This window comes from Cygnus atratus, chromosome 26, assembly GCF_013377495.2.
Source record: "Cygnus atratus isolate AKBS03 ecotype Queensland, Australia chromosome 26, CAtr_DNAZoo_HiC_assembly, whole genome shotgun sequence".
NCBI lineage: Eukaryota > Metazoa > Chordata > Aves > Anseriformes > Anatidae > Cygnus > Cygnus atratus.
The window spans coordinates 2,957,993-2,970,405 of NC_066387.1; the positions used below are offsets into that span (position 1 = coordinate 2,957,993).

The window sequence follows — 12,413 nt, forward strand, 5'->3', positions numbered from 1 at the left end:
CAGAAAAGTACCCTTCTGCCAGGCATGGCAATGGCTGTGACAGCCTGACCCAGGCAGCAGCTTTGGCGTGCTGGTGCCTGGGCTCTTCCACTGCATTCAGGCTTGTGTTGAGTTGGGCAACGACCAGGGGTTGTGTTATTGTGCCATGCCAGAAGTGTGCACTGAGTTTCATCTTTCTGAAACTACCTGGTCTGAGAAATTTTTCCAGCAGTGACCTAACATTTCGGATGGAGCAATGGTACGAAACCATTGGCAAAACAAAAGCTTCTCTGAGAATTGTCCGGTTGTGTGAAACAAACCAAGCGGTGATGCTGCTTTCAGTTTCCTGTGTGTTTTCCCATGCGTGGGGCTGTGGGCTGGCAGACCAGATTTCTCTGGGATTTGTTTGTAACTGCAGTGGCTCGAAGGTGTGCCTCTCTCCAGAGGAGCGTGAAACAACTGCTGTGGAGTGCTGGGCTTTCCTGTGATCGCTGAGCAAAATGAGGACTGCTCAGCACTTGTGTAGGGGAGAGCACAGAAAGAAAACAAAACCACGCTGTCCATATGACTCATGACTAGTCCACAGCACAACTACTGGCATTGCAACACACCCAGATCCTTCCTCCAGAGGAGAGCAAACCATGTTCTAACACGATTGTGCTGTGAGGATTGTCACTGCCAGTGGCATCCATAATTAAGGTGGGCTCCTGGTACTTCAGAGGCTGACTCTAACCTTATAGTAGTTTTTACATCAACCAAGGAGTTGCTCCTGATTTATGTTAGCAACTAGAGTTTTCATTTATTTCTTCTCTGGTTTGTTCTCTGTAGGCTAACCCTGACACTGAGGCTGGTAAGACATTCTGTGGTTTAAGTTTTTTCCACCTGTCTAGAAATGAAGCAGCTCAGCCAAGGGGTTGTTTGGAATGGTGTTGAAATAGGGCAAAGCACAACTGCAACAGCTCTGCAGACTCATTCAGCCTACTCAGCTTCAAAAAGCCAAATTTGTTGCTCAGCAGCACAAGAATAACTGCTACGTGAGCAAACCATGTGGACTTTGGGACTGAGGCTTTGCATTCAAGCGCTGTTTATGCTTGGAGCAATCTTCTGGAAGCTTTCCCAGGCTGCTAAAGCGGAAGCTGTATTTCACGTGGTGGTCTGTTAGGCAGCCCGCTGGGCAGGGTGATCATCAGGAATGCCCAGAAGGGTGCTGGCTCTGGGCTTCCTACTGGAGGATGGAGGTGCCTATCTGTGATAACTCTTGCTGTGGACAGGTAGTGTTTGGCATCCCTGCCCTGTCTGAGTCTCACTGAAATGCCAAGTAGTTGCATATGGAACTTGCTGGGCTGTCAAGCCCATGGCGTTACCTGCTGAGAATTTTCATAGTTCTACTGTCAGCCCAGAGCCAGAAAATGTTTGTTTCACTGTTTGTTCTCCAGCTTTCTTGTTCCCAGAGCAAATGGGAATCTTACACAAGTCAAAGTTGACTACAAGAACAGTGTCACTAATCAGCTTTTTTGGCAAAGTCTGCCAGGGAGCCTGGAGTTGTCCTTGGCTTGGGAATCCTCTTTGGTTTTTTTTCCACTGGAAAATGCTGTAGGAATTGTAAGAACAGGGATTTCCTGGAATGGGAGGAAAGCAGGTACTGCAATGAAGAACAAGTGTGCTGAAGTCCCTGCTGTGCCTGACTGAGACAAGATGTAATCTTGGATTTATCGTGATACCGGAGTGTCCAGATACCAGTGCAGTTCCATGCTGGGGAGGTACATACTTATTCAAGATATTGCATCACTTTTATACTTCAACTTTTGTAGTCTCATTAGGTAATGAGAACACTTCTAGGACTTAGTATCAAGGGAAGTAAGGAGAAATTTGCCCTGTAGTTCTCCTAGCTGGTCAGTTGGATGAGAACACAAGTCTTGAAGTAGAAGGCTGGACTGCTACAGCAGCAAAACATGACCTGCCATTTTAGGAAAACTCAAACATTTTCATACCTCTTCCGGAGCTGTGAGACTTTCTGTTGCTGGAGTTGGTAGTGACGATAGAGAGGCATAGTGGGACTACTCTAAAAATGAGTAATTAAAATCAAAATAGAGTATTGGGAAAGTTCAGCTGTTTCTTCAATAGTTCAATGATAATGGAGTTTAAAACAATGAGTTCATCTTATGTAATTTTAGTTTTCATTTCAAAACTTATGGTAGTTAGATTTCATCAGGGCTTAGTACAGCAGTAACCTGTCATGTCTGAGGCAATGTTCATGTGGCTTATGCCACTAAACCTGCGTCTGCAGGGTGCAGCTTTCCTTCCTTCCAGTCGTTGGGCAGTAAAGAGCCTGTGCAGTGGGAAGCTGAACCAGGAGTATCTTTGTAATGTTACACATTTTCTCTGCAAAAGTTCTCACCCGCTTCTGACCCTGCATCTTTGAAACAAGTTAAACGTTACCACTAATAAATAAGTAGGATGCTTTGTTGAAAGTATTTAGCTGTGTGGAGATTGAGGGTTGGGACTGAGTACAGTTGTCTTGTCCTGTACAAACATTTGGACACCATAATCTATAGAGCCTCTTAAATATCTTCACTTTCTTCTAAGAAATGAGTGATTCCACGAAGTTCCTGCGCTGTGCTGGATCTTGACTTTGTTGCCCTCTGCTTTTCACTGGTATTGGTAGGACTGTAGTTCACTTGAGGAAACTTAAGTTGTACTCTGACTACTTTTAACCTTTCAGCTGCAGTTGACTTCACTATGGCATCAAAGAAGACCACACAGAATCTGCCAGAGGCTGAGGAACAGCAGCAAGAGGTAGGTGCCAGACAGGTGGGTACTCAAACGTGCAGCGGTTAAACTACCTGCTGACAGCTATGGGGGTTAGCTAACTTGTGTCAGCATCTCAAAACCATGCTGGGAGTAGCAGGAAAAACTAAACAAATGAAGCTGTGGCTAAATCTAAACACAATACTGAAGCTAACTTTTCTTGCTCAAGAAAAAATTCCAGGGCTGGCTCAAGTAATGCAAATAATTCTGAAACGTTAGCTGTTATCAGTCCTATTTCTACATCTGGGCTTGATGGTGCTAAAACCCAGTGACTCAGCAGTGACAAGTGTACAGCTCCAACTTCTAATCCTGGCTTGCTACTGACAAGGCTTTGTCTTTGGGCAAATCCCTTCAACTGTGAACTTAAAGGGTGATGAGATGGACTGGGTGTTGCCATAGAGCTTCTAATATCTTGTGTTCACTCCTCAGCTTGAGGCTGGGTCTCAAAAGTCACTTGTTTCTCTCTGGTTTTAGAGTGCTGTCAATCGGGTGACCAGCCTGCCCTTGCTCAACTCTGCATTCAACCTGGTCTCGTCTGCCTACAACCACACCAAGGAGACACATCCTTGCCTCAGCGGTGTCTGCAACGTGGCTGAGACTGTGGCTGCTGTTGCAGTAGGGAGTGTGGTCGGTGGGGCACAGCCCATACTGAACCAGCTTGAGCCACAAAGTAAGCAAGGAGGCTGGGGAGACCTTCCCTGCACGGAAGGGAGGAGGTGGCAGGGGAGCTTCAGGGGCCTGTCGGGTGACATCCATCTCCTTTAGCACACTGTTCAAGTTAATTACAGCACTGAGTCATCCACTGTTCCCAGCTGTTCAATAAATCCACTGAATTTGATGGACATGATATCACTAGCAGAAGTGAAGCTTGGCCTCCTGTCTGTGGTTTCTTGAAGTCAGTAAAAACTACTCGCCTTTCTTCCACTGCTCCAAGCTATCAACATCCCATCTGGTAGTATCAGTGTCCCTTCTGGATATTGCTCAGTCTCTTATCCCAACCCTTTCCAACCCTTTAACCATCCTGCTCACCAGAGACAAGTATTATACTGCACTTGGAGTGAGGAGCAGCCAATTGCTAGAAAGCTGGGAAGGCAAAATGGAGTCTGAACCTGCTTGAACTGAAAGGCTTGCTCACTTCTTAATGAGACACCCTCCAAACACTGCACCCCAGAGCAGTGATTTTTTTAATTTGTGTTCATAAGTATCCCATGTTGGTCATTATAGGGTCAAAAATCCTTTTTCAAACTGAAGACTAAACTGGTACCTCTCCTTTTTATCTAGTTGCACTCGTAAATGAATATGCTTGTAAAGGATTGAATCAGCTGGAGGAGAACTTGCCTTTCCTTCAACAGCCAGCAGATAAGGTAAAGTAAAAGCTTTTCCTGGGGAAGCCATGGCTTGCTCTCTTGTTTTTTGGAACTCTTATGTGTAAAGAAGAGCTTGGGGAAATAAACTTGAGCAGCACTGCTTTGTGAGGTCAGTCCCTGGTATGGGCTAAGGGATTTATTGGTAGCTGATGATGGCTGGGGATGTCTTCAGCATGTGGGAATGAACACAGCCTTGTGGGAAACTGGGAAAATACGCCTGTATTTACAAGAGCACAAGCACAGTTTAGCCATGTGCAAAAGCTACTTCAGGTCTTATTTCAGGAAAAAAATCTCTCTGCCCGTTCCTGTTGTAGGTAATCTCAGACACCAAGCAGCTGGTTTCCACCAAAGTGATATCTGCTATGGATGCTGCCTGTGAGGCAAAAGAAGCAGTGGCTGATAAAGTGACTGAAGCTGTGGATCTCACTAAAAATGTTGTTGGGGACAGCGTTAAGCTGACCAGGTCAGTGGTTGCCTCCAGTGTTAGCAGTGCTGTGGAGGCTGCTCAGGGTGCCAAGGACCTCATGACCAACAAGGTGACCGAAGCAGTAGACCTCACTAAACACATTGTGGAGGACAGCATTGGACTGACCAAGTCTGCAGTGGCATCTACTATTGTTAATGCTGTGGAGGCTGCCCAGGGTGCCAAGGAGCTCATGACCAACAAGGTGACAGAGGCTGTGGACCTGAGTAAGCACATTGTGGAGGAGAGCGTTGGACTGACCAAATCTGCAGTTGCTTCCACTATTGTCAGTGCTGTGGAGGCCGCCCAGGGTGCCAAGGACCTCGTGACCAACAAGGTGACTGAAGCAGTAGACCTCACTAAACACATCGTGGAGGACAGTGTTGATCTGACCAAGTCTGCAGTTGCTTCCACTATTGCCAGCGCTGTGGAGGCTGCCCAGGGTGCCAAGGAGCTCATGACCAACAAGGTGACAGAGGCTGTGGACCTGAGTAAGCACATTGTGGAGGAGAGCGTTGGACTGACCAAGTCTGCAGTGGCATCTACTATTGTCAATGCTGTGGAGGCTGCCCAGGGGGCCAAGGAACTGGTGACCAACAAGGTGACAGAAGCAGTGGATCTAACTAAAGTGGCTGTTCAGGATGGTGTTGAGAAGACCAAATTAGTGGTCACTTCTACAGTCAATACAGCCCTGGATGCTGCATATAACACCATAACTAGCAAAATAAATACAGCCCTTGAGCAGAGCAGAGGGGCTATTCAGGAGAGTGTGGAGATAACTAATGCAGTGGTGAACAACAGTGTAAGCAAAGCCAGGGCGGTGAGCCAAGCAGTGGCAGGTGGTGTAGAATCTGTCCTGGGCATATCAGAAGATCTGGTGGATCACTACCTCCCCATGACACAAGAGGAACTAGGTGAGAAAATGGTTAACTGGCGGTTGTAAATGCAAAGCCTTTCCTATGTGACTAGAGAGCACCTGATGCTGCAAGTCATTTGAAGTAGGCAGGTAGCTCTGAATTTGTCATCAACTTGGCTTTGTCAACATTGACTGTCCACGTGCTGCAGGACAGAGTTCAAGCACTTGCTAGCTGCTTCTTGCCCTTTGTCTTCAAGACAAATGTGTGGGTGCCTGCTTCAACCTATCTGTCAAGTCTGCTTATCTGGAGAGAACCCTGAGAGGGGACTAGCCTACCTTTAACATCTGAGCAACTGCAAATACCTAGCATTTATACAGCAAGCTTCAGCCTTTGTGTCTTACAATGGACTCTTTGAGAGCTCTTACCTCTTTTTTTTTTCCCCCTGCTCTTCCCAGCTGGGGGAGTGGAGCACAGCTACATCTGTTTATTCTTTCCTCCAGGTAAACTTGCCACTGCTGAGGGATTTGGTATGGCTTCTGTGGAGGAGCAGAAACAGCAGCAGAGTTACTTCGTTCGTCTGGGTTCCCTCTCTAACAAAGTCCGCCACAGAGCCTACCAGCACTCCCTGAACAAGCTGCAGCATGTTAAGCAAAGAATCCAGAACACACTCTCGCAACTACAGCTGGCAATAAACTTGGTACCAACATGTTTTTTCCTTTTTTCCTCCCATCTGTAGACTTCCTGCTGTAATAACCAGATGTAGGTGCTTCTTCCATCCTGCACCCAGCTGCATGTCCTTCTGGGCCCCTCCCTGTCTGAAGTGCTTAGGACCACTTTTGCTTCACTGATTGTATGTGCTTGCAATCCAACTCCACCTCTCATTTTTCCCATCAGATTGAATCTGTGAAAAAGGAGGTTGGCCAGAAGCTTCTGGATGGTCAAGAGAAGCTCCATCAGCTGTGGGTGGACTGGAGCCTGACCCAACCCAAGGGACCCCAAGTTAAAACAGCCTCCCAAGCAGAGGTATACCTATGCAGGTGTATGTAATCAGGCCTCTTGTGGATGGTGTGCATCTCATCTGCTATAGTAGTTGAGCTATATTTCTTTCCCAGCAGATAGAATCGCGGACTTTAATTATGCTGCATATCATCACCCAGCAGCTACAACGTGCTTATGAGAATCTGAAAGTCAGCATCCATGGCCTCCCCAGCAACATTCAAGAAGCTGTGCATCAGGCCACTCGAAATATCCGGAAGCTCCATACTTCTTTTTCCAGTGCTAAGTCCTTCCATGACCTGTCTAGCACCACCCTGGCTGAGAGTCAGGACTATGTGGTAGAAGCCCAAAGGTCTCTAAATGACCTGCTTCAGTATGTAACTCAGAACATCCCTCTTAACTGGTTGGTGGGTCCCTTCAGGGCAATAGCGAAAGAGGATAGCAGAAAGGAGAAGAAAGATATGACTGATATAAAATGTCTTCCATTGGAAAAGGCTGCTACATCAAAGGAGGTGGCTAAGATGCCTGAAGAACAAAAGGGAGCAAAAACAATTCTGGGGGAAGTGTGTGAAGTACTAGAGAAGATAGAAGAGAAGCTAGAGAGAGACATGGAGGTGGCATTGGCTGCAGAGGAGTTAGTAACTAATGCACCAAAGGAAGATCTCTGAAAAATTCCATCCTCTCTGGCCAAGGTCCCTTGGCTAGAACATAACTTGGTCTTTTAATCTTGTACCCAACTGCTGAGCATGCCAAGAGTGCCTGTCCCAGGCTGAGCATACAGAAAGATGTAGTTTGCGAGACTTGATAACCAAGCAGGGGTGATTCCATATCTTGACTTTTTTTAAGCATGCTGCTCTGAAAGGGGAGCTGGAGGGCCTGTACTTTGGACTTTTAAGTCAGCACAGCTGTGTATGTGAGTGGCTAACTCTGGGTGAGAAGTGGTCTCAAGTTATTTTTAATGTTGGGTTTTTAATGAATTCATCCAAGCTGTGGAGATTTTAAAGAGGATAATGCACTTGACCTTTTAATAGTGTTTCCCTCCTACAAGTTTAAAACTACACACTACAGCCACTGCTTCCTTTCTGACTGCTTTCTGACTGTGCTTCCTGAGAAGCTCAGCACTGCAGCAGACCTGGAACAGCTGGGAGCAAGAGGCTTCTTCTCAAGAGACTTCTCTTCATGGTTCGCAAAACAGTTGTTTTTTCACAGAGGAAACACTTGGCAAGGTGGGATTTTTCTTTTAAGGGTGTCAATTTGCAGTGGGACTGTCTTTCCTAGTCATGTAAATGATTTCAGGAATCCTCTGAGTGTGTGTAACTCTGTCAGTGATGTATTTTGCAGCTTTTGTCAGGAGTTATTCTGCCATGTTTATAGGATATTCAGTCATTAAAATAGAGAGAGGTACTGCAATTTTTTCCAAGCAAACGATACTTTGTAGTCATCTGTAATGTAACTTATTTTGTCCTTGTATGGCACCATTCCTAGGGCTAGAGTAATAGCAAAGACTTTTCAATAAAGCTTGAACTGCTGTCAAACGTGTTTGTTCTCTGTATGTAAAGCTGCAGCATCATCTTCTTTCCCTTAGCTGTGGGTGGTGGGAAGCTTGCATTTAACAACTCCCTTCTCATTATTCTCACCCAAATGCTTTTAGCGGGTCTAGGCTCTGCCTCAAGCTTCAGAAGAAAAGGATTTTGGCAGGGCTGTCTGTCCCTGTACCTGTGCCCTACGCTATCTGGTTCCTCTCCAGCCCCATCTCACATGTTTCATGCTGCCACCCCAGAAGCAATGCCGGCGGCCTCTCGTTAGAGGAAAAAGTCGGTGCCCAGGCACCACTTCTCTCGCCATCTTGGCTTAAATCCTTGAACACCTCCGGGAGCTTTCCTGGGGGCGGCCCGGCCGGCCGGGCCCACACCGGGGCGGCTGCAGGAGCCCAGGCCCGGGCTGTGCTGGGCCCGCTCCGCCCCGGCCCTGAGGCCTGGCCCCGCTCCGCCCCGGCCGGGCCCCGCCGCTTCCTCGAGTGCTCGGCGGGCTCCCAGGCAAGGCCCGGCCCCAGCCCAGGCTCGGCAAGGAAAGAAGCCGAGGCCTGGAGGCCGCGGCCCGGCCCGGGAGCTGGGGCGAGGCGGCCCCCGGGAGGCCAGAGCAGGACCCGCCGCAGGTAGGCTGGCCCCGGCCCCTTCCCCACCGCTGAGGGGGCCGTGGGGCGGCAACAAAACGGGGGGGGGGGAAGGTGTAAAAGGTGCTGGGCTCAACGGGAGCGGGATCACGCCGGGGCCCTGCCTTGCATGCCCACCTCACGGCCAGCCAGGTCGGCTGAAATGGCAGAGGGGCACCACGAAAGGCAGCAGAAATTGGAGTGAAGAGCGGGGCCTCTTGCTGAGTCACAGAGCGGAAGGGCACCGCCAAGTTTCAAAGGTCTTGCTCTGCTGTTTCGAATGCCCGGCCTTTCTCTCCTTTCCTCTGCTTCACAGAATCAGACATTTCATTGAAGAAGCCATTAACTTCCTCAGGTTCAGCTTGAGCTCACTCGTTATGCAATTAGAGGATTTTTGTGAGATATAAACAATTTGAAATTACAAACTTTCCCCAGCTGAGAGCTATTTTTAAACACCACGGCTTCCTTTAAATACAGAGAGCTTGTCCATCACGCTGTGAGTGCCTGGGAGCCTCCACGAGCAGCATCCCTCTCGCTGCCAGCACTGCTGCCCTCCGGTACCGACAGGTCTGCTGATTAATTTAACCCTGCTCAGCTGGCTCCGGTGAGTGTGAAGGCTTAAGAGAGCTCAGGGATTAGATGTGGACGGAGATCGTGTCAATGTCTACGATTGCATTAGACAGCCTGAGAGCAGATGTGTGTGGGCTATGGGCCATCAACTGTCCTGGCAGGGCTTGAGAGGTTTGAAAGGGGTTCCTCTAGGCGTGCTTTATTGCCCAGCTGCCCACCGCAAGGAGCCTGTGATGCCCCTGGCATCAGCCACTGCCCTGAAGGGGCCCCTGGAGGAGATGGGTACTTGGATGTACCCACATAGGTTATTAGTTCAGCAGTTATTTTAAAACAGCTATAACTAATGTGATATGAAAGCGCAGAACTTGTTCTTTGCTTAATAACAGAGTTGGAACAATGTGTGGAACATGTCACGTGCGCTGGTATATTTGTAAGCACTAAATGGATGCAAAAATATTTCAGAGCTGTGAGGGAGAGCCTGGGGGCTCCCCGCCTCGCTATTTCTGAACGTGTTGCTCTGTGTTCTTTTCATAGGTTCATCTGGCCTGTTCTTCAGGATGCAGACATCCCAGTTCTGAGATGAGTCCCTGAACAGCAAAGAGCTACTGTTTGCGCAGCACATGAAGTACAACCAGGACATCACAAAGCACAGAGCTCCAAATGCTGTAATATGCTTTTTCTATCCATGCTGCTTCGGTCCATAATCTGGGCCACGAGCTGATGAGATGGCACAGAGTGTCAAGTTCCAGCCAAGCTTTGAGGACGTTCTTAATATTCTATCCCAGATCCCACAAGATAAGCTCCTTGGCCTCAAATATAAACTGAGGCATTTGATATCTGGGCGCAGCAGCACATTACTGCAAGCCATGGTCCTGCTCACTCTGGGACAAGAAGCAGATGCAAGAATTTGTCTGAATGCCCTAGGAGACGAGCGGGCAGCCTTGTATATCCACCAGACCAAACTGGGCCCTGCAGGACTGCAGCAAGATGGGGAGAATTTGCAGCCCCCCCAGCTGGATGCAGGTGCCTTGGCACTTCTGGCACAGATCTACTCGCTGCTGGCAAAGGAAGAACTGTGCAGTCACGAAGCTGTGGTCAAAGCTGACCAGGCTGCCACCGAAGCCCGCAATGCCAGCAGGGATGCTCAGGGGGATTCACTCAACAGAGTCCTGGCTGGGGAGCAGGAAAAATGTGGCTCAGCTATCGGCACTGGGGGTTCCGACAACAAGTTTCAGACACTGAGATCTGATGTGAGCACAGGATTTCTCCAGAAGACCATCCCAAACAGCATGGTGAAAAGCTCCCCAGTGCGGATTAGAGCTGCCTCAGACCTCTCAGGCCCAAGGACCTTGCACTCCTCAGTGAGCTCTGCTTCTCTGACCAATCTCCAGATCAGTGAATCGCCAACAGCTGTTTTTTGCATGCAGCCTCCTTCCCGTGAGCCCAGCCGGCTGTGCGACAAGGACAGCAGCAGTGCTCAACAGCCTGCTGGAGACAGGCAGAGCCACAGCCTGCAGGAAACAGGCTGGGCAAGCAGCTCCAACACTCATCCCAGGCTGGACACAAATGCCCAGGTCCCCCAAGCGGAGAAGGCTCTGCAGGTCAGTTCCTGCCATCCATCTCTCCCTATTCCTGAAACACAGCTGCCCACACTAGGTGCTGTCAGCCAACCTGTTGAAACTAGTGACATTTCCAGCATAGTGACAGCAGAACCGCCAACACCAAAAGAAAGCAGAGACCAAAAGCAAGAGCTATCTACGGGTCTTCCTGATCCAAGAACCACAGTGGATGTTGGTCCTGCCTGTGCGCCCACAAAGGACTCCTATGTTCCAGTGGGCACTTCCAGCTCTGCACCTGCTTCCACTTCATCCTGTTTTCCTCCTCATACCTACTCCTCTTCAACCCTTTCCCCTCCTCTTTACGCTACTCCTTACAGCTTACCACATCCTTCTCCCTTCCACTCACCCCCCTCTCCAGCCTGCCCTCCTCCTTTCCAAACTGTGAAAGCAGCATCGGCATCAGAGCCAGACAGTGGAGAGAGAAAGTTCTTCACTTTTGTTATTCTGCATGCTGGAGAAGACGAGCATGTTGCCTGTCGGGTGAAGAACCTGCTGGAGAACATGGGGGTTCCCAACGGTGCTACATTCTGCGAGGAGTTCCTCATTGCAGGACACGGCCGCCTGACTTGCTTTCAGGATGCTTTGGAAAACTCTGCTTTCATCATCCTTCTGCTGACCAAGAACTTCCTGTGCCACCTGTGCATGTTTGAAACAAACTCAGCTCTGATGGAGTCCATCCAGCGACCATCCAAACACAACTCAGTCATCCCTTTTGTACCTAAAGAGAACCCCCTGGAGCGGAGTGAGATTCCCAGCATACTCAGTGTGCTGGTGGCCTTGGATGAGAACTCTCCTGGGTTTGCCAGGGTAGTGAAGAACACCTTTACCCCCAGCAAGATCAACGAGAGGAAAGCCATGTGGTACCAGATACAGCAAGTCCGAGAGCAGAAAAGGAGACAACAGCTGTATAAGGATCACAACCAAACCCTGCAGAACTTGGGTGCTCTGAACCTTGGCTTCCTTCCCCAGGTGCCTCTGTCAGAAACACCGTGCTCAGGGCAGCTGCTGGAACAGCTCATGCCTCACCAGTCGTCCCAGCAGTGCCGTCCCCCTTGGGCCTCATACTGTCCCCCTGCTGCCACACACCCACCTCCCCCAGCTGCTCACCCCGCGTCTGCTCAGCTGGGCCCCTCTCCTTCCCAACCGTTTCATCTCCCGTCAGGCTACCACAACGTGATGCCAGATCCAGGAGGCGCCCAGCCCATCATCATTCAGCACGCTCGAATGGTTCAGATCGGGAACCACAACACAATGCAAGTGGAAACTGCCGCACCAGGCCCGCAGGACAGCGAGAAAGACTCCACGGAGAATTCTTGATCAGAGATGCAGAAGGTCAGCCAGGGCCAGAGACATTCATGTTTCATTTCAAACCCTAGATTATATTGATTCTGCTGGTACTGGGACTACTTGTGTTTCACTGGGGGTAAAAGGTGCCGTTTCTTGGAGCACAGGAGAAAACCACTTTCTTCTGCACTGGACAAAAGAGGTTGCAATCTCCTGGGACTACCATCCATGTGCTTATTTTCAAGTAACTTAGAAAACTATTTTCCTGATTTTCTGAGGGTTACTGGAAGGTTTTAGAAATAAATTTTAATTAATTTG

General features: G+C 49.1%; 2 protein-coding genes across 3 annotated transcripts; both read left to right on the forward strand.

Annotated features, from left to right (window-relative positions):
- Positions 1-2,718: 2,718 nt before the first annotated feature.
- On the forward strand, positions 2,719-7,893 carry LOC118258769 (perilipin-3-like). The gene is made up of 7 exons (XM_035567763.2): positions 2,719-2,775; positions 3,262-3,457; positions 4,069-4,151; positions 4,469-5,531; positions 5,975-6,171; positions 6,369-6,497; positions 6,590-7,893. Exons 1-7 carry the CDS (start codon positions 2,719-2,721, stop codon positions 7,136-7,138), a joined length of 2,274 nt encoding a protein of 757 aa, XP_035423656.2. The 3' UTR covers positions 7,139-7,893.
- A 561-nt stretch (positions 7,894-8,454) lies between these two features.
- On the forward strand, positions 8,455-12,413 carry TICAM1 (TIR domain containing adaptor molecule 1). Of its 2 annotated transcripts, XM_035567698.1 has the most exons (3): positions 8,455-8,625; positions 9,100-9,226; positions 9,727-12,413. In XM_035567698.1, exon 3 carries the CDS (start codon positions 9,918-9,920, stop codon positions 12,126-12,128), a length of 2,211 nt encoding a protein of 736 aa, XP_035423591.1. In that variant the 5' UTR covers positions 8,455-8,625; positions 9,100-9,226; positions 9,727-9,917; the 3' UTR covers positions 12,129-12,413. The 2 variants fall into 2 exon arrangements, with proteins under 2 accessions (XP_035423591.1, XP_035423592.1); XM_035567699.1 differs by lacking the exon at positions 9,100-9,226 and having other exon boundaries at positions 8,472-8,625.

Bases quoted from the DNA above. Each gene is read 5' to 3' on its own strand.
- LOC118258769 (XM_035567763.2), top strand. From the start codon at position 2,719: ATGGCATCAAAGAAGACCACACAGAATCTGCCAGAGGCTGAGGAACAG. The intron at 2,776-3,261 runs GTAGGTGCCAGA...CTCTGGTTTTAG, and splicing joins CTGAGGAACAGCAGCAAGAG to AGTGCTGTCAATCGGGTGAC. The intron at 6,172-6,368 runs GTACCAACATGT...TTTTCCCATCAG, and splicing joins TACAGCTGGCAATAAACTTG to ATTGAATCTGTGAAAAAGGA.
- TICAM1 (XM_035567698.1), top strand. From the start codon at position 9,918: ATGGCACAGAGTGTCAAGTTCCAGCCAAGCTTTGAGGACGTTCTTAAT.